Source organism: Vipera berus (genome assembly GCF_964194415.1).
Source record: "Vipera berus genome assembly, chromosome: 1".
Taxonomy (NCBI): domain Eukaryota; kingdom Metazoa; phylum Chordata; class Lepidosauria; order Squamata; family Viperidae; genus Vipera; species Vipera berus.
In genome coordinates this window covers 58,212,571-58,233,660 of record NC_138202.1, presented here as the reverse complement: position 1 = coordinate 58,233,660, position 21,090 = coordinate 58,212,571, and the positions used below count along the sequence as shown (strand labels likewise).

Below are 21,090 nucleotides of genomic sequence, written 5' to 3'. Positions count from 1 at the left end.
TATGAACATGGTACTAATAGTTGTACAACAATAGCCACTACAGAATCATGATTCTAGAATCTGGCTACAATAATAAGCAGTTTCCATTAATTGATCTTTTTTTACCTTCTTGTGCTGCCTGAGTAAGCTACATTAAAGAAAACCTAGACCCAGTCTGATCAGATTCAGCAAACTTTCCTAGTTACATCATCTAGATTTCAGCAAACCTTCCAAACTGGGCAAGATGAATGGGATCATTTAATTTCAGCGTTACTTGCTAAATGCAACAGGAAAGCTCGTAATTAGTGAGAATGTTGTGTTTGTGATTCCATCATCAGATATACATGCTAGTTGTCTATAATATAAAGTTGTGCTGTTAAGGCTACAATCAGCTACCATATCTACTTTCCACACATTGATGTAAAAGTAAATCACGGGGAAAATTCAGGAAATTTTAAGCTTAAAAATTATTTTAAAAACCCACAGAGAGACTTGTGTGGGATTAAATTAGTGTATGACTAGATCAGGAAATGATTAAAGCATTGCTGGAACAGAAGGTGACAAAGGAAGGGTTAGCAAATAATCTTATTAGTCCCATACCCATAACTTTCTTCAGTTTCCAGATGGCTTGACAAATTTCCTTGGCAGTTGCAATTCGAGCTTTTTCCCCGAGAAGGCCTCCTACTGTAGCTCGGAGGATAAATGAAATACAACGGCGGCTACAGATACTGTCCATTTGTGTCTGAATAGCCTTAGGGTGAGACTGAGAGACCAGATCCAGAATATGGGAAAGCAAAGCAGAAAAATTCCTTTCAAGCCATTCTCCTCCTAATGTGGAAATGAATACCACATATGCCTGAAAAATGATTGATTAAAAAAACATTAAAATCAGTTTCAACTTGCACATAACAATATGTCACATATTACAAAATAATAAACCATTTTAATGTATTTATTTAATGTATTTATTTACCTTCATAGTTTCTTTAAGTAAGGTGAAGTGAAAGGCAGTAGTCATTTGAAAAATAAACTTCATTAAATTAAGCCGAATGCTGGAAAATTCCTTCTCTCAATCAAAATACCAATAAATATCAAGTTAAGATTAACTGCAAACTTAATATTTCAGTGAAAAATAAGAACAATATCAGTAGAATTTTCTCTATATATTTATATTTAGGTAAGGCTGAATTTCAAGAACAATTAAGTTAAAACTGCCATTCTTACCCTACAAATTTGAATGACATCTTAGTAATTACTGAAATAGTCCCCTATTTTCTAACTTGGTTTTACAACAATGGAAACCAGAACATAAAGGCAGTGAACAGCTTGAAAGATTACATGTCAATCAATAAAAGCTATCTCAGTGTGGTGAGCTTACAGAATACTGTCCTACTTGCTAAAAACAAGTAGTTTGATGGTGATCTTTTATATTGTAAGCCACTCAACCTATGTGCGATCTGGGCAGTCATATAAATTTGTTTACTAAATAAATAAATAAATAAATTTAAAGAAACTAAAAATATTTTCCATGCCTTTAAAGACAGAAATGGGGATAATCTTAAAGGGACTGTAGATAAAAAGTATAGTGATACTTTCCACCTCTAAAACAGAGCATTTAAAAGGAAGGCTATGACATAAAACATGGTTTTAGGCCAGAATTAACATTTTGTAGGGGAAACAAAGAATGATTTATGTCATGCTTTTCTGCCTAAATTATGAGGCAGAGCAACCCTACTTAAACACCCCAGTAGTTTGCAACAATTCATGCACAATTTCCCCATATGATACATACAGATAGTCCTTGACTTACAACAGTTCATTTAGTGACTATTCAAAGTTACAACAGCACTGAAAAAAGTGACTTATGATCATTTTTCACATGACCATTGCAGCATCTCTATGGTCATGTGATCAAAATTCAGACGCTTGGCAAGTGACCCATATTTATGACAGTTGCAGTGTCCAAGAGTCATGTGATCAGTTTTTCAACCTTCTGACAAGCAAAGTCAATGGGAAGCCAGATTCATTTAACAACTATATTACTAACTTAACAACTGCAGTGATTCAATTTAACAAGAAAGGTCATAAAATGGGACAAAACTCACTTAACAAATGCCTCACTTAGCAACAAAAATTTTGGGCTCAATTGTGGTCATGAGTCGAGAACTACCTGTATAAACTATATTCATGCTTTCTAAACCATAAACTATTGTTTAAAATTGCTAAATCAAAAACTAAAGCAGGTAGAATAAACTAGGCACTCATACTAAGCCATAATATGCTTTATTTAACAAAGGCATGTGACTGGATAGCAATGTTATGGATTAGTGTGTTACACACACTTACCCATACATAGCCAATTGAAGCTTCCTATTTTTTTAGTTGTAGTGCCTCTGACGACAGTGATTGCTTGTATTTGATAATGTGATACCTTAAACATACATCCAAGCCAGAAAATGGTTCTTCAATCATGCAGCAAAGCTTTGCTGATTCTGAGGAAGGAAGCCAGTGTATTGTTTCAAGAACCAACATGTTCTTATGTGTAATGCCTTGTATTTTTCCAATTGTGTTGGACTTGAATCCATGTTCCAAAAGACAAGCTGTAAATTCACAACCACAAAGCTCTGGCACTGACTGGGGTTAGATTCCTTTAAGCAATATCTTATTCTAACAGTTAAGTAATTACCCCAGACAAGGCAACAATTGTAAAATGTTTGCTTTAGGGTATAACAGGTTATTTAATCAACAAGGACAACTGAGTATTTTGTGAAGACTATTTTTTTATTTTATGAATTGATTATGAAACTGAGGAATTCACAGCATTCTAAGAGACAGAACAGCATAGTTTTTATATAAGCATTTTTATGTATGTTAGAAGCAACATATAATGTACTCGGGATACTGTGACTAGGAAGGAAGTATGCTTAGAATGGAGAAGTCAGCAGCATTCCAAGGTGTTGATTATATAGGGAAGTACTCTTTTTTTCCAAAGAGATGTACTTGGGAATTTTTTTTTCTTCTCCCATCACACCAAATTTGGTCCAAATCTGTTTTCAGAGGCTTATGCTGATGACAGACATAGTCCTTAGTTCTTTTACATAATTTCTGTCTTGCGTGGTCAAAGTATTTTTAAATGTTTATTTCTTCATTTTCTTATTTGATTCATGCCTGCCATTTTTAAATTAAAAATATGCAAGTTTTCATTAATAATTGAGATAAATGCTCATCAGCATTAAAATAATTCAGACTTCTTCAGAACGTTGAAAAACCCTAACTGCAACATAAGCATATTCAACAGGAGCTAGTACATAGTACAGTAACAAATTAGTCATAGTACAATAACAAATTAGTCACACAAATTAAAAAAAAGTTAAAAACAACATAACATAACATAACTCAAACCTGAGTAACTCCAACTCTGACATCCCTGCTGACTGAGCTGGTTCCTTTCAGAATATCACCACCAGTTCGTAGAAATCCAGAACTTCCACGAAGAAAACCTGTCCCAAGCAGTTCCAACGCTTCCATAAAGGAGATTTTGCGAATGTGTTGTCTAGCAGATGCTTTTTCAATAAAAACATACATATAATCATATGCCACATTGAACAGCCTATAAATATGGCAAGTAAATAACTAAAGAAACAATCATGGATAAAATATCCAAATCTGTGCCAAACTACATGTCATTTTATGGAAAAGTCTTTCCATAACCAGCAACTTTCACAGATCCTTTTCTTCTCTTTTTTAAAATACAACTATCACATGAGACTCAATCACATGAAGATAAAATATAAGCAGCAGAAAGGTTGTTGCAGAGAGACTCTGCTTTGCAACCAGTCTTGTACTTCATATTTATCTATAAAATAATAGCTAACAGTCTGAACTCAGTCTATATTCTGGTCAGCTAAGCGAAATCAAGTCATGGTTACAGGCAAGGGTTGAGAGGTCTGATTCATTGTCTAGAACAGGCATGTCAAACCCGCGACATCATGTGACGTCGCGCAATGTATCGCAACTTTTTCCCCATTGCTGGCAATGGGGTGGGCGTGGTTTCAGTATGATGCATCCGGCCCGCGGGCTGGTAGTTTGACATGCCTGGTGTAGAACAATGTGTTTGATAAACAACATCATGAAAACAAGGTGTTTATGAACATAATGATTAAATGGTCAATAGGACAGGATGGAGGCCCAAGTGTTTCTGCATTATGAATACTACCAGTATCAAGCTTCGGCAAAGGGCAAATGTTACTCTAAATTCAGAAATATCATTAATAAAATGACCATGTTATATCAGTATACCCATGTATGCAACTTAATACAAACTATTTTCATCATGTTAACCAAATGAAGTCAAGTTAGCTTTAGGTAAAGGTAAAAGGTAAAGGTTCCCCCGCACATGCGTGCTAGTCGTTTCCGACTCTAGGGGCCGGTGCTCATCTCCGTTTCAAAGCCGAAGAGCCAGCGCTTGTCCGAGGACGTCTCCGTGGTCATGTGGCCAGCATGACTAGACGCCAAAGGCGCACGGAACGCTGTTACCTTCCCACTGTAGTGGTCCCTATTTTTCTACTTGCATTTTTACGTGCTTTCGAACTGCTAGGTTGGCAGAAGCTGGGACGAGTAACAGGTGCTCACTCTGTTACGCGGCACTCGGGATTCGACCCGCCAAACTGCCGACCTTCCGATCGACAAGCTCAGCGTCCTAACCCACTGAGCCACCGCGTCCCTTAAGTTAGCTTTATCCTCATTAAATTACATAATTGAAAATACTGTAATTCTTTAGATAAATTACCTTTTCTTTATGACAGAAAAAGGCTAAAGTAAATTTGCTATTATTAATAGTAATTAAATTGGTACAACTAATTGGTAAATCTTTCGATGTTATGAATTATTTTCACCATCATCAAAATGGAGATAGGACACGTCAAATAATCCATATAATAGAGGTACATCAGTGAGACTATGGGGCTCAATTCTGTAGTGCAGATTATTAACATTAAAATTAAACTGAATGGGGGAAACTAAAGTACTGGATGAGCATTTCAACGTCTAACTCTAGATAATTTAAGTAATCTTTACTTTTTACAATGTTTCCTCATATGCTATTTCCCCTTTCAGCTGGATATTATTAAGTTTAATTGCCATTTAGTTGATTTATTTCCCCCTTTAATGTTAGTTTTTCCCCCCACTCTACCACTGCAGAAAGTAGAAATATTTTCTGTCACTATTTTCATTCTGATGTAGCACACACGACCATGTATTTTCTTAAATATGGTAATGTTTTGACATAGTTTAGACAAAATATTCATATACGTATGTATATATATATATGTGTGTGTGTGTATGTAAGCCAGTTGATATTAGTTATTATGTTAACATATTAGTGTATTAGCTATTGTTATACGTTAAAATCCTTCAGTGATTAATTCTGAAGGGATTTTATTACTGGTAGGTAGTGCTTACAATTTCCTATGCCAAAGTGAGGATAGAAAAAAAAACCTCACCTGTGGCTTGTTTTGAAGTTACAGCACTAATCAATACATAGCCTAAAAGCTTAGAAACAGCCATTCGCACATCATAGTTGGATCCTTCAAAGGATTTAAAACACAGAGTTACTACACTATCTATGTCTGTACTCCACATAAAAGTTGCTTCAATCTGAAGTTCAAGAAGACACTATATAAAAAAAAGGGGGGGAGAAGGAAGACAAGCAAAATAAACAAATCAAATAATGTATGCACAATTATTATGTAGCTTAAAAAGTTCCTAAAAATGGGTTGCATCCAACAATGTCTGTCTGGCAGGAAAATAACAACACATAAATTCATATTTTCCCCTCCAATCTGACCCAGAAACATGTAAGATCAACCAAGAGGAAGGAAAAAGCTTGCTGTAGAACGTAGCCATTATTATTAGGACTCTGAATAGCATCAATTTATCTGGGGGGGGGGCTCATTAGTGGGGCGTTTTATTTATTTTTACATACATACACTCACACATATAAAAACACACACATCTCTCTTGGGCCATCACTCTTTCTTAGCCCAACCCACCTCACAGGGTTGTTGTGGGAAAATAAGAGAAGAAAGAAGTATTGTGCGTATATATTGCCTTGAGTTATTTATAAAAAATAATAAAGGCAGGATAAAAAAATCTTTAAAACCTCAAATCTAGCTTAATATCAAAAATATCTATTCATTGTTAATTATAAAGGAAAGAAAAGCATATAAACCTAAAATAATTAAATTTTTCAAACTTTACAGATGAAGGAAATAAAATATTTCAATCGTTCTTCCATTGGAGGGGGGGACTTTGGTACTTTGCTTAATTTTCTTTTTGTTATTCCAGAAAGGATCATAAATTGCTATTCCAAAATGAATATGAGATCCATTTAGGAAGAAAAAACATAAAACACTTACAGAGCTAAAATGCCAATGTTATTTGCCAAAATATGGTAATATTTACTTCAAATGACACAAATTGAATATCCTAAGAAAAAAGTATATGGGTAAAGAAAATTACTTGATCTGACTTGTAATTTTTTTTTTTTGGGTGGGTGGAGATGGGCAGTGCCTCTAAGTTATTGTTGACTTCTGGTGACTGCCTGGATTAGTCCCAGCAGTTTTCTTGGCAAGATTTCAGAAGTGGTTTGCCACTTCTTCTTTCCTAGTGACTGGACCAAGGTCACCCAGCTGTCATTGTATCTAAAGTGGGAGTAGAACTCAGTGTCCTTGTTTCTAGCTTGTTCCCTTAATCATTACACCAAACTGTCTCTCTCTAATACGTATACACATTGCTATTGTCAGTGAAACTTTAGAGATATAAGATCACGCTGCAAAATGTATATAGTTTTAATAGAAATAAACCAATATACTGAATTTATTTGCGAGGGAGAAATCCTAATAAAAATATTATTTTCCATACTTATATAGGCCAAAATCGTCTTGGTAATACAAAACAGTGTTTGCCATGGATGTTGCTTTATTCTTCATGTAACATATAAAATAGTATACAAGAAGATTAATTACAAAAAAAAGAATAATATTTTACTTTTGCAGCAGCACAACGAACTGCCATTGATCTATCTGTCAAACATGTACGAGCAGCTTTGTAGATATCTCTGTGACAAGGAACAGCAGCAGCTCCCAACCCTTTCAGTATGTTCTGCAAGCTTAGCATGATCTCATATCGTCCTTGAGACTGACAAGATAAAAAAAACATCTTATTATAGGACATAAGTACCAGGTTTGTTTTCTATTTTTACGTTTTTATTTTGCTACTCTTCAACAAACAAAACTTTAGTAACATCATAATCATGTTAGGTGAATTTGGTCAAAAGTTTGCCAAAGGTCCCACTGTTAAATTCATGGCAGAGAGATAATGGCACAGTACTAGAAGCTGACTGTCTATAACAAGTTTCAGCACTTTATTATTAAGTTATTGAAAACCTAACTGAGTAAATTTTACAAAGAATACAAAGACACTTGTAGACCACTTCTGCCTTAATGAAGATGCAAGTGTGACTATTAAAATAACAATACTCATCATTTTTTGGCACGCCAATTGTTTCATTTAAAGCATTTTCATCATATCCTTCAGGCAAAAAGGCTATGCCATGATCTTTGATATGATTACTATAAGTAAAACAAGTCAACACTACAGATTTCCAATAGACATATCAGAATAAAAATATAAAATATCAGTAAGAATAAAAACAAGAAGCAGAGGGAATGGAAGAGAAAAATTAAATCATGGCATCAAATGTTCATTCTTAATGTAAGTTTCAATAAAGATTAAAAAGAGAAGAAAAGTCTTAACAAAGACTCGTCATACTTTGCAATTATTATTGGCCTATTTACGACTCACAGAAGTTCTGCAGAAATGTAATTCTATCTAGCACATCATCCTCAAATGTCAAAATGTCATATGCATTAGACCTTCATTAAAATTGTTTTCTTCACTAAACTTTAAATCAATATTTTATTTCAACTTTGAACACTTGCTCATTTACCTCTGCATTCTTCATTGCTTTAAGAATATTTCCCACAGTATTCACAAAGCTGTTGCCCAAAATTCTTCCCAGTTTTTTGAACAAATAGCCCAAACAAACCACTGCAGCACTTTTAAAACAGAGAAGAAGAAAAACGCAATCAGGCAACCATTAAAAAACATTATTAATATTATGCTATACTGCATTTTATTATAAACAGATGAGATTCTTAATAATCAATAGCTATTAATAAGATAAGATAATCTTTATTGTGATTTTTTTTTACTGTGGGCACAACGGCACACATCAAAAATGAAATTTAGTTGCCCGCTCTCAAAGTGAAACGCATACATGACACACACCTAAAATATACTATAAACAACATATGTATAGACCCACACGCCCACATATACATCACAATAAAATATTAAATACTGTCCATCTTGAATATATAACGGAAGGAGGAAGCTTTAGAGTTTACAAGGTTAATGCTGTATGGAATTAAACTATGGTTGAATCTGGATGTTCTGCTATGGATACCACGAAGCTCCACCCAGAAGGTAACAAGGAAAACAGGTTGTGAAGAGGATTAGTAGTGTCCCAGATAATCTTACGGACCCAGTTCACACAACACTTCTGTGCTATGTCCTGGATGGGAGGGAGGGAACTGCCAATAATCTTTTCAGCCATCCTGACCACTCTCTGCACTGCCTTCCTGTCTGAAGCAGTGATGCTTCCAAACCAGACTGTGATGCTGTATGACAGGAAAATTTCCTTAACCTATGGTTTCTAGTTGTATTAGGTTGCCATGTCCAGCATTATGTTGACTGGTAATTCTGCACAAGAAAACTTAAAGACAGCCAGTTGGGACTTCCGGTGGCTCCGCGGCGACGGAGACAGCCTTCCCGGGCTGCCCGCGGCTCAGCTGTTGTTTTTTCGCCCGAAACAGCGCCGATCAGCTGTTCGGGCGAATTTGAAGCCCCCTCCTCGGGAGAAGAGGAGGGGGCGAGCTCCCAGGTAGGGGTAGAGTTCTCCAGAGCCGCCTGAGCTTATGGCTTGGGCGGCTGAAGGATTGAACTCCCCCGTAGCCTGGGCTGCTCCCAGCTGGCCAGCGCCTCTGCTCCTGATTCTTGGAGCAGAGCCAGGCGTCTGCGACCACCCCTGCCTGAAGGAATGACTATGGATTAAAGGAGCAGGCAGAGCGATACAAGAGGAAAAGGTGATATTTTACTCTCCAGCTTGATGGCCTTTTTTGGATTATAAATCTGAAGTGAAAGTGCGTCGCATTTGGTAAAAGATGGCGGCTAAACCACCCCCTAAAACTCTTCGGAGTGCTGGAACTTCTCCTGTGCAACAATCATTACTGCAGGCGCTGCATCCTCCTGATGTATTGACATCAAAGGACTTACAAGATGCTCTTGAAAAACACGCCCAGGTAATTTTGGAATCAATTAATGCTAGATTTGTACAGATGGAGGAGAAATTGGAGAAATTGGAGGAGAGAATGGAGGAGAGGATGGAACAGAAGTTTAGAGTGATGAAGGCAGACATCTTGTCTTCAGTGTGTAAAGTGGCTCGCTGTGTGGAAGAATTGGAGGAAAAGCTAGAAGATCTGACTCAAAAGAATGCTATATTAGAAGCAAAAGTATTGGAGAATGAAGATAAAGTGGAAAAAGAACTGAGTCTTGCTCAATATTACCAGATGCAGTTTGCCATTAGAGTTAGAGGCTTAAAGGAGAATACCAAGGAAGATCTAAAGCAGTTGGTTTCTGAGGCTTTTGAAGAAGTGTTGAAACAGCCAGCATCTGAAATAAAAGGAGGCATGGATAAAGTGTTTCGTGTGAATTCATGGATTGCTAGACAGAGAAAGTTGCCTAGAGATGTGGTGGTATATTTTGCAAAAAGGGAAACTAGAGATGAAGTTATACGAGCTGCTTATGATACTAAAGTTGTGATTGCTAATCAAGAAGTTTTGGTCTTAAAAGAAATTCCTCCAAAGATTTTAAGGAGAAGGAAGGATTTTACATTCCTTGTGCAAGAGCTCAAGCAACGAGATATAAGGTTTAGATGGGAGATCCCAGTTGGATTGATGGTGACGCACGAAGGTAAAAGGTACCGTCTGGTTACTGTGATGCAAGCGCGTGATTTCTATAATAATGTTTTAAATGCAACGCCATTAACATCTCTGGAAGCTGAAAAGGGATCTGGAGAAGGAGTGCATCAAGAGGTCGAAGGTGGTCAGATAGAAGACAACGGTGTTGGAAGAGATCAAGATATAACTTCGTCGGATGATTCAATAGAACAGAGGGTGACGCGTGCTGCTGCAAAACGAGCTAAGAAGAGAAAATAGCAGGATTTGCAGAAGTCTATGGAATTTCTACGACGTATTTATAGTCAAGTATGGGAGGTGGGAAAAGATTTGGGTGTAGACGCAATATAGTTTTTACATGTGGTGGTTTTGTGGAAAGGGTGAGGTTTTTTTGGATTAAAGTTTGGTGGAATATATAGAAGATTTCCAAATGGAGGTTAAAGTTTTGTTCGCAATTTTTTTATTGTTTGGAATAATTATAGATGTGCTGGAAGAGGAACGGCCGATTACAGAAGACTGGACTTTAAAGTTTTCTGATTTGGTTGAGGTGGCGAAGATCTTGGTTAATTTGAAAGATTATTTGTAAGAACGTTATATCATGTAATGGACAAAAAGGGATGGAGTCTATTTAGGACAAGTATAGGTTGAGAAGTATTATATAGTATTTGAATAATTCTTTTTTCCTTTTTTTTCTGTTCTTTTTTTTCTCTTTCTATTTTGGGGTTCTTTTTCCTGTTTTTAATGTATATTTAATATTATTAAGGTTTGTCTTATTCTATATAAGCTAGAAAGTGTTTTTTTTTATTTTAGTTTTTTATATATATTTAATATTGCCAAGGTTTGGTTTATCCTATATAAGCTAGAGAGTGATGGATTTTAGAATTTATAGTTGTTAGTACATGGTTGCTTATGTTTGCCTTTCTTTTCTTTTTTTCTTTCTCTTTTTATATATATACCTTGTATTCAGCTCTGGGAAGTCGGGGGGGAGGGGGGGAGGGGGGGAGGCAGGGGGGGGAGGAGGGAGGGAGGGAGGGGGGGAGGTAGGGGGGGAGGAGGGAGGGGGAAGGGGGGTTTTTTAAAGGAAAATTGTATTTTAAAACTTTTCAATAAAAAAAAAAGAAAACTTAAAGACAGCCAGTTGTATAAGGTTGGTTTAAGATATACCTTTTAGAATCACTTTATTTAAAAAAACTAAACTGATTCACAACCTGGTACAAAGAAACATCTTGGATTTGCCTTTGCAACTGAATTTCTTACTTACAAGTAGTCCTTCACTTACAACCATAATTGAACCTGGCAATTATGGTTGTAGGCTGTGATGGTCATAAAGCAGATCATCATGTAACCCATTCATTTTAATATTTTTTTGTGGTAGTTGCTAAGCAAACACCATAGTTGCTAAGTGAACCCATTGTTTGTTCTGGGTGGTTTTTGCCAGAAACCAAAAGTAAATGTTAGTTTTTGACAAAAATATTGTAAATCATGGTGAAATGATTGCAGGATGCTGTGTTGTAAGTCAAGCATTCTTTCAAGTGGACTATAAAGTTTGCACAGAAGTATAGTTTGTTAATGAGCATTCCATCAATTCCAATGGCTCAGTTACGGACTGAAAAGTCAGGCCGGTGTGTTGTGCAATTAGCTCATATGGTGTAATAAGATGGAGGGTTTGTTGTCACTGTGAATTGAGGGTGGGGGCACAAAGGGAGGCTCAGCCAATCTCAATGTATACATGGTTGTACTTTGACAATAAAGGTTCATTCATTCTTTACTAGTAGAAACATATCTGTGAAGTCCTTGACAGCCGCCAAAATAAAAAAGCACAAGTGTAAATCTCAATGACAAAAAAGTTACCTATGCCAGAATATACTTGCAGAAAGTCCTAGTATACTTGAGAGAGGCAAGAGTTTGTAATAACTTTGCCACTGGCAAAGCCTTTTTTTCAAACTTTCTTACTCATCTCTGTAAAGTATAACTTTTATTGATTTATTTTTGGCTGGCACTACCCAGTACCTGATGAACTGTGATAAGAGTTTGATAGAGATTCCTTTATTTTGTTTTTATTTGTATCTGTTTTTCTGTCCTTTTCTGAGACTGATTAAAAATCAACATGCTATTCTGAACTTCTAAGAAATTCCTACAGAATACCTTTTCTTTTATTTACAGGAGGCATAATAGCATTCTCCTAACTGTCAGACACAAGTGGTTCCACTGATATTCAACATTCCTATGCAAATGTCTCTCATACTATTTCTAGCATAAATAAATAAATAAATTTCTCATTTCAGTTACATTCCAAAGTATTTATTTTTATTTACAGTTCTATTGACTCAATAGAGTCAATAGAGGTTTCTTGTTTAGTCTTCTTTACCCATCTCCAGGCAATATTTATTTTCATCAAAATCACTTATTCGTAATGAAACTCACACTTTTACATCCATGCAAGTACTCATCAACTCCTCTCTCCAAGATCAGACATTAAATTTCTATCTGCTTTTTCATTCGTTAATTCATGCTCATTACCATTTACACCATCTACATTCAAAGTCAGAATTTATCATATACCATGGTCATAACCAGATAAGTCTACAACTTCCATTCCCTATCATGCCTTTGGCCAATTTAATCTTCACATGACGCTTTTTTAGTAATGCAGAGGAACCAATCAGGCTACCGCTCTTAATAATACTAACACAATTCAATGAAGACAGTAGTAATCAGTTCTGCCATATATTGGATAGTATGCCACAAGCTCAAGCAAAGCTCAAAATTTTCCCAAGTATGTTCATATTTTATTGAAACTACAATTTCTAATCTAGACACTACCTTGCATTGCTATTATTGTCCACATGTCCACAACTGGGAGCTGCGTGGTGTGAACAGACACACTCAAGATACAAGATGAAACAGGAGGAACCTGTCTTAATCTGTTATCTTCTCTCTCGGCCTATCTGAATTGTTTCCTCAACGTAAAGCAAGTCTGAGTTGTAAGTAGGAGCCACCCACTAGACTTTCATAACATAACTGATATGAAGGTGCAATTATTTTCCTTAGCATAAATTTATAGAAGATAATACAATGGACATATATTAGAAGAAAGCATTTGCAAAAATGTTTATATTAAGAGACATTTCATATAATGAAAAGTATGAACTGTTGTGTACAACAAATTTTATGCCCACCTTTTTAAAAAATGAAATTGTGTTTCAAACATATAAACATTAAAATTAAAGCATTTCTTCCATCTGTATCCAGAAAAGAAACACCCATAACTGAAGAATCAATGTTGTTATATCCTGGAACTTGAGTTTACTTGAGGTTAAATGTTTTTCAATTGTTAAAGCCTAGTTTTAGGTTATGCACACCTCCTATTCTTTTGAAAAATCTTATGCAATCCTCATAAGATATAGCTACAACTTCATCTCAAAAATATTGTAGGCCAATATTTTATGTCAGAGGCAAAGGCAAGGGCTTCTATCTGCTAGTAGCTCACTTGAGAAAGGATGGAGCATTATTGGTGCCAAATTGGAGATTTGAGCTGTTTATTTGACTGTAACTCTTGACTGTCTATGTTTAAATGCCCATCTAGTTATCTACTACAACATGCAAATGTCAATCCAACATTTTTAGGCATTCCTCCAATTGCTGTGTTTTTACCACAGTCTCTTTTTCTAAACTAAACTATTTTGATTATTCTGTTCCCGTTATCCAACTAAAGACTCATTCCTGACTCATTTCAACTAAAGACTCATACAACTAAAAAGAATAGGAGCTAAAAAGAAAGAAATTGCCTTTGTGTTGTGCAAATGGGCACTGCATGGGAAAATATAGGGAACTATGGCTCTGTTACCAGGCCAACGAAAAATTGGATACAGTCCTATTCTAATCTTCAAAACTCACACTGTATGCAATTTTGTTATTCTTATTTAAGACTCCATAGGCTTCATGATGAAAAAATAATAGTTTATTATGACCATGGTGGACTTTTAAACTTACAGTTTAGTAGGTAGATAGCTTGGTGAATCATCCTTACTGAGAATAAGTTCATTGCATTTGTCAATTGTTTGGTGAACAGAAAAAACATCTCCTGTGCTATACAATATAGCGAGGTTCTTGGCAATGAATTGTCTAGCAGGAGGTCCTGGCGAATTGGTTAATAAAAATATCAATTGCTCAACAAGTTTGTTCTGTTTTTCCCTTATATCAGCCTGGAAATATAGAATATATGGTTAAGAAGAGAGACATTCAAACTTTGAACTACGTGAAAAGCTTCAGACCATTTTCAGCTGGATTCATACTTATTCAAGTGAAGTCTGTCTCAAAATAGTATTCAATTTCCATTTCTAGTCACCAGTCAGTTCCCTATATACCCCTTATACCCCTCCACCCCACCCCAGGAATAAAAGGGAAGAAAACAGGAAACAAAAAGATGTTCTGTTCTAGTTGTATCATTCTTACCTGATTAGTTGCTGGTAAAAGTTTTTCCAAAAACCTCAGCCACTCCAAAGCAAATTCTGTTTTCTGAAATTCACCCAGCTGATTATAAACCTCTTCATTAAATAGCAAGCTGCAAGCCAACTCCATTCTTTAAAGCATCTCCTTTTCTCTGTGTGAAAGCCACTCATGAAGGCACACAGGAATGTTGCTTGTGTGATGTCAGCATTTACTGGCTGAATGAATAAAGGGCACCTGGACAAATATATCATAAATGTATTTAAGAGTGGAAATGACATCTTTTAATTTCAACATTTAATCTCAGGGTGCTTTGCTGCATTTTAGAAGTATTAATAATTCTTGAACCTTCATTCTTAAAATCTCTTAAAATTTGGCAACTGCCTAATCGTGTAATATCTACAAGAAGCAATGTCAGCATACAGAAAGTTCACTTGTAGACTGTTATTTGTTTAAATTTTATCCTACATTTCTGTCAAAAGTTTAAGGCGGAGTACTTCCTTGTTTGATTTTTCCCCATAACCTCTCTATGACAGTAACTTACCCAAAGCCACCCAACCAACTTCAGACAAAGTCTGAAGATGTACTTCGGTCTCTAACATCTTAACCACCACACTACAAAAGAGAACTGTGTTGCTATCAGGCTCCTTATTTTTTATACAGCACAGTGCGGTTGGCTATAGAACATGTGCTTCACCTATAAGTTATTCTCACGCTCTTCTCCTCTGAATCAAAAACATATGAGAAGATAGAACAGGTTTTTTGCCACATTGGATTGTGTAAATATAGCTTTCTTAGTTGAAACTCATTGGAATTCTTCTTCTGCAACCATAATGCCCCTTTTAATAAATATTACTAATAAACATTACAGGACCCTGAAAGTCTTGTTCTATAGACCAACTATTTACAGTTCAGATTGCTAGGAGGGAAATTGGATCCCATCCTGCCCTAGAAGTTTTCATTCAGGAATTCTCAAACTGTAGGTCAGGACTACAGGTAGTCCTTGACTTATGACCACAACCGAGCCCAAAATTTCCATTGCTAAGCAAGGCGGTTGTTTTGACTTTTGCCCTACTTTATGACCTTTTTTGCCACTGTAGTTAAGCCAATCACTGCAGTTGTTAAGTGAATACTGTGGTTGTGAATTATTGCAGGACAGTGCAATTGTCATAAATACATGCCAGATGGTAAGCGCCCGAATTTTCATCATGTAACCATGGAGATGCTGCAACAGTTGTAAGTGTGAAAACTGGTCACCAGTCACTTTTATTTTAGTGCCTTCATAACTTCTAAAAGTCATTAAACGAATGGTTGTAAGTCATGGACTACTTGTACCTGGGACTTTCTCAGCAATAAGGAAGGGTGCCATAAGTTTTATTAACTCTTATCTGATGAGTCTTGTGCAAACAAAACAGAAGCATTGTCAAAACTCATTCCAGGTTTTGCTCGATATACAGTACTTGTGGAAACCCATAGTGAGCACTTCCAGTACAATATTTTAAAGTCCAAGAACCCTTGGAACATATAGGTTAAAATACAGTGATTAAAAGTGGAATGTTTATTTCTTGCCCAAACATAAACTCAAAGAATAATTAGTTGTATTCATTTGGGAATCATATGGATTCATTTATAATTTTAGGGAATTGTATTATCTTAGCTTTTGGGAACTGCTGTTCTAAAAACCAAACATTAAACATTCTCTCCATATAATAATAATAATAATAATAATAATAATAATAATAATAATAATAATAATAATAATAATAATAATAAGTAGTAGTAGTAGTAGTAGTAGTAGTAGTTGGAAGGGACCTTGGAGGTCATATAGTGAAACCCCCTGCTCAGGCAGGAAACCCTATGCCAGTTCAGGCAAATGGCTGTCCAGGATTGATCTTATGACAAGAAAATAAAATTCAGAAAAAAAAGGATAATGAAAGAAGCATACATGTAAAGGGAATTCAACTGGCTCAGATTGTATAGTATTCATCAAATTTAAGAGTTAACTCGAGACTAAAAGTACGCTTCTTTATAACTTCATGTTTTACTTTATATGATCATTAATTTACATGAAGTATTGCCAATGATTTATTTTCTCAACGCACCGAACATTTCTTTAAAACATGACAATATGTAATACATGTTTCTACAAATATTTTTGTCAATTTTGTACAAACTCGTCTGGAGTTTTCTTCTGAAAGTTGATTTTCCTCATGAATTTCAGGATAAATTCTTTGTACTGTCATAGTATAATTTAATTGTAGGCAAAAAAGAATTTATACCGTTAAAAGAAGAGACAGACATGAACGTAGTTACGGTAAGCTGTCTCCTGAGATCTGATTATCTGATGTAATTTAAGAGAACAGGCTTGTTATTTATTTATACTGTTATGATAGCTGGTTTCTACACAGAGGAACAAAATCCTCTTAATGTAAGCTAGATTCATTTGCTAGGTAATAAGTCCTACTGAAATTAATAACCTAATTTCTAAGTGACATTAGGGTGGCAAATATACTGTAGAAAGGGCCACACAGTTTATTTTACAAAAATAATGCCTATCACATTGAGGCATGTGTGGCAAAGCAAATAGGAATTGCATGATAGTTGTCATGTACTATAACTACTATATTTTCTCTAGATATTCTCCATTTCTATTTGGATCTGTATGATAAAGCATATATAGTCTAAGTAGATTGAATAGCATAAAAAGTTCTCCACATTCTGTTAATGTAGTATAGTAGTTTAATCCGCATCATGTAGTGATAGAGCCAAATAAAATGATTAATCTTAGTAGATTGCAGAATCCATTTCGCTTATAAAAATAGCATTTTTCTATGCCAAGAAAACATGAAGATTTAAAAAACAAGTAACAGTAATTACAATTTTTGTAAAAGCATATGTTAAATATACAAATAGTCAAACTCTTTCAAAAATGGTTTAGAAATATTCACATGTTTTCTAGCCTTTTTAGTTGCAGGGACTTATTACTGGACTTTAAATTGGTCTTTTTTTTGAGAGTATTAATATTCCAACAGTAAACTATCAGCAGCCTTTCCATTGCTACTAACAATATCTTGAAAGTTTTCAGCCATATAGGTGCAATATTTTTTGGGACAAAGAGCATTACTTAAGTCAATATAATTTACTCAAATATAAATCCTGTGGTGTGATACAGCAGATTTTTTGGATTATATTTCAAAGCAAGTGACCATTTATGCAACCAAATACATTTGTTGATTCCAAACAACATTCAATACTTCACCGTATGATTTATTTTATATTTACAAATATGCCCCAGGAGCTTTTCTTGCAATGACCATGTCACTGCTGCAATGAACCTGGCTGAAGTCATCTTGCTCATTTTTGGTTGCCACAAGAATGGGAGGAGGGTGATGGAGTTTTTATGCTAGTCTAAACAATTCTCTGTCCTGTGGGAACCAAGGTCACTTCTGTTCATTAGACTGGGCGCTGAGCATTTTGTTAGAAAACCCATCAAACTATTCTATTGGGAAATGTAGTTGATTGCATAGTACTGGGGTGGGAAGTTTAACTTTGCAATATTGTAACTTTTTGGAGGAAATTTTAGTCTTGGTTTCACTTTTGACCCTGCCGATGCTTTGTAGCCAATAAACATGTTCTTAAGAGGAAAACTCAAGCCTTGGAGTTCTGTTTTAGTTGGTCTCATCTATTGGAACCATGACAGACCACCAATGCAGTACGTTCTTTAGATTCATTAGGTATGACATGAATAAATGGCTGCACATTCTACATATATTGAATTGTTACCAATGACATGTGAATGGGAATGTTTAAAAGAGGCGGTAGGAAGCAACTTGTTGTACCACCCAACAATTTGGGAACTAGCTTTTCTAATTTAAAGCCCTTCCAATATATGAATCTACTGATGCACCTTATATAAGTATGACCCAATTTACAGTATACTTGATTTGTATATAATAAACTAAGATTCTCTTACTTCAGAACTGTATAAATGTGATTCATCCCTGAGTTTGCAAATCTCTATGCACTTCCTTGAGAACAAGTGCTACTTAACCAAATGATGAACATATTTGAGCAAAGATCTATTGGATGAAACAGCAGCAGAGGCCCTAGCATTTTTGTGGTGCAATTTCCCCTTCTGCTCATAAAAGAGACATTCTATTTATGATTAACTACAGTAATATACATATCAATGACATAATGAACTTTCCCCCCACAGGATAACTGTATAAGGAAATAGGATGAATATTCAAAGTATATTAAAGCTTTGCAACATGAAAAGATTACAGTACACATCTATGACTACTGCAAACTATAAAAATTCAAATTGGCAATAGGGGAAATATCTGTAGCTCAGGTGTAGGATGAGGATGAAGGTTTGTTCTCCGAGCTTGTGGATTGGTTTCTGAATGTTTGGTTAAAATTCATTCAAAAAATTCAAATCTATTTTAATTCTATCTTGACATTTCTCTTGCCTTACCTGAAATTATTAACATCTGTAATTTTTTTTGTAAAAATATGTCATTTTTGCTTAACTGTATAATAAGACCATATTCAATTCTCACAGACAACTCAAATCTATCAAGCATAAATCATAATTCTATTTAATTACATGGTAGTCCTAAGAAGGAAAAAAGTGTGTACCTAGTTTTGGGCATCATTAAGAACACTAAATCTTGGCAAAGAAAGGATATCAATAAAATCAGTCAATAGAACCACTACCCAAGTTCTCATTTTAGTTCATTACCATGAAATTTTAATGCTTTAAAAAAGAACATACATAAAAATACATCTGGAATAATATGCCACTAACAATGATCTCTGTTGTCTCCTCCATTCTTATGTGGTTAAGAAGTATCTGTAGACATGGGAGACCCTGAATAGTTCATAACTACATAATATTTAAGACCTGTTCTCCTTAAGCAAAGAAAATCCCCTACTAAAAGACTGATCATGATAGGAGGCATAGAATATTGTATCTGGAAGAAACTGGAGAGCAGATTAAAATATTCTGAAGAAAAATGTGATTGACAGACTACAATTAAATGTTAAAATGAAAGGGCAATTAGAGGAACTATTTTATAATCTTGTAACCATACAACACATTCTTATTACCAGTTATTCCATTATAAGGGAAAAATGGAGGATGGACTGTTACATGCCATCTTGAATTCTTGTAGAAGAGACAAAATATAAATCTAATGAAAAAGTAAAAGTAAGAAACAAATATAGTCTTGTATCAAGTTTCCTTGCTATTTTAAAGAAAGGAGTTGAATAATATATAGCATTTAGCATCTGAGTATACAATCCAGTACAATCCATTAAATAAAGCTAAGCATTTTTCTAAACCAGTTAGGAGATAGACAATAATACCTGTGCAATTGATACTTTTTAAAAAAAAAAATACTTACAGAAGTCTTACAATTCCTTTTATGTAGACACTATGTTTTCAGCTAAACTTGCTAAGTTTCTGTGAGATGGGGTTAAAATAGCTGTTCTATCTCAAAATAAATTTGCTTATTTGGAAAAAAAAGTTTTAGCTGCTAAATGTTGGTATTCTATACAATAAATATTTTTCTACCGCAATGTGAGGTACTCATTAAAAATGTTTTTTGGTTTTCAGTATTGTGAAACATGGAATAAATTTGTGCTGCAAAATCTTTTCCTTTTATTAATGTCAGGCATAAACTGGTCTATTCATGAATTTCACTCAATATTTTCCCTTTCCTTTTCTCCAGCCTCTCTGACCTTAAGACACATGTGACACTAGCTTTCATTGTTCTGTCTATTCTGACTTTCTGTTGATCTCGGTTAAGATCTCCAATCTTGGGATTTAGAGGTGCTTTTTTAAACTGTGGGCTTAAAAATGAAATCAATTTGAAATGTTTAACATGTAAACTATATGCTCTTGCATAGTATATATCAAATAGGACCTTCAGAAAGAATAGTCAATCTTATGTTCTCATGGAGAAAATCTAACTATAGGGTCATTTAGAGTCAACACCAACTTATGTTACTGTATTGTTTAAAGATAACAGTTGTATGTGAAAGTTTATTACAAAATCAAATGTTTTGTTAAACACTATGTTAATTCTACTATGGAAAATGACTTGAACTTAAATGTTTCAAAGCTTCCATAACTACAAAGTTGATTGCTTTAACTTTTATATGAAGCAACAGGATAAAGGGGGTGTGTGTGATATTTCTTGTTGTGAATGGTCTTTGATCCTTTGATCCTGCTCTCTGATCTTAGATGTTTTCTTCGGATATTTCATTATCCAATTAGAGTTATCATCAGTGTTAGTCATCAGTGTTAGTCACTGATGATGTTACCTAGTTGGGTAATGAAATGTCTGCAGGAGAACAACCAAGATCAGAGAGCACAAAGGCCCTTCCATGAGGTAGGAATACTCTTATATTGATATTTCTTGCATTATTACAAATTGGAACATATTCCACAGTTATCAAAATTATATCCTTGCAGTGTCTACAGCAAAGTGTGGATTCCAAAATGATGCCATGTACACTATATTATCACACAAATGCTATAACTTATTTCCATCCTTACATCGTATGCAAGTATGCAAGT

The 21,090-nt window shown here is 35.0% G+C and overlaps 1 protein-coding gene across 1 annotated transcript in view; it reads right to left on the bottom strand.

Annotated features, from left to right (window-relative positions):
- HEATR5A (HEAT repeat containing 5A) overlaps positions 1 to 21,090 on the bottom strand; it is a 71,322-nt gene that overhangs the window by 49,293 nt on the left and 939 nt on the right. The window contains exons 2-8 of the mRNA XM_081336412.1: positions 14,511 to 14,741; positions 14,049 to 14,260; positions 7,988 to 8,096; positions 7,027 to 7,176; positions 5,481 to 5,652; positions 3,382 to 3,542; positions 580 to 835 (exon numbers count right to left, since the gene is read on the bottom strand). Coding sequence (XP_081192538.1) covers positions 580 to 835; positions 3,382 to 3,542; positions 5,481 to 5,652; positions 7,027 to 7,176; positions 7,988 to 8,096; positions 14,049 to 14,260; positions 14,511 to 14,636 — 1,186 coding nt within the window. The 5' untranslated portion in view covers positions 14,637 to 14,741. The remainder of the gene's footprint in view (positions 1 to 579; positions 836 to 3,381; positions 3,543 to 5,480; positions 5,653 to 7,026; positions 7,177 to 7,987; positions 8,097 to 14,048; positions 14,261 to 14,510; positions 14,742 to 21,090) is intronic.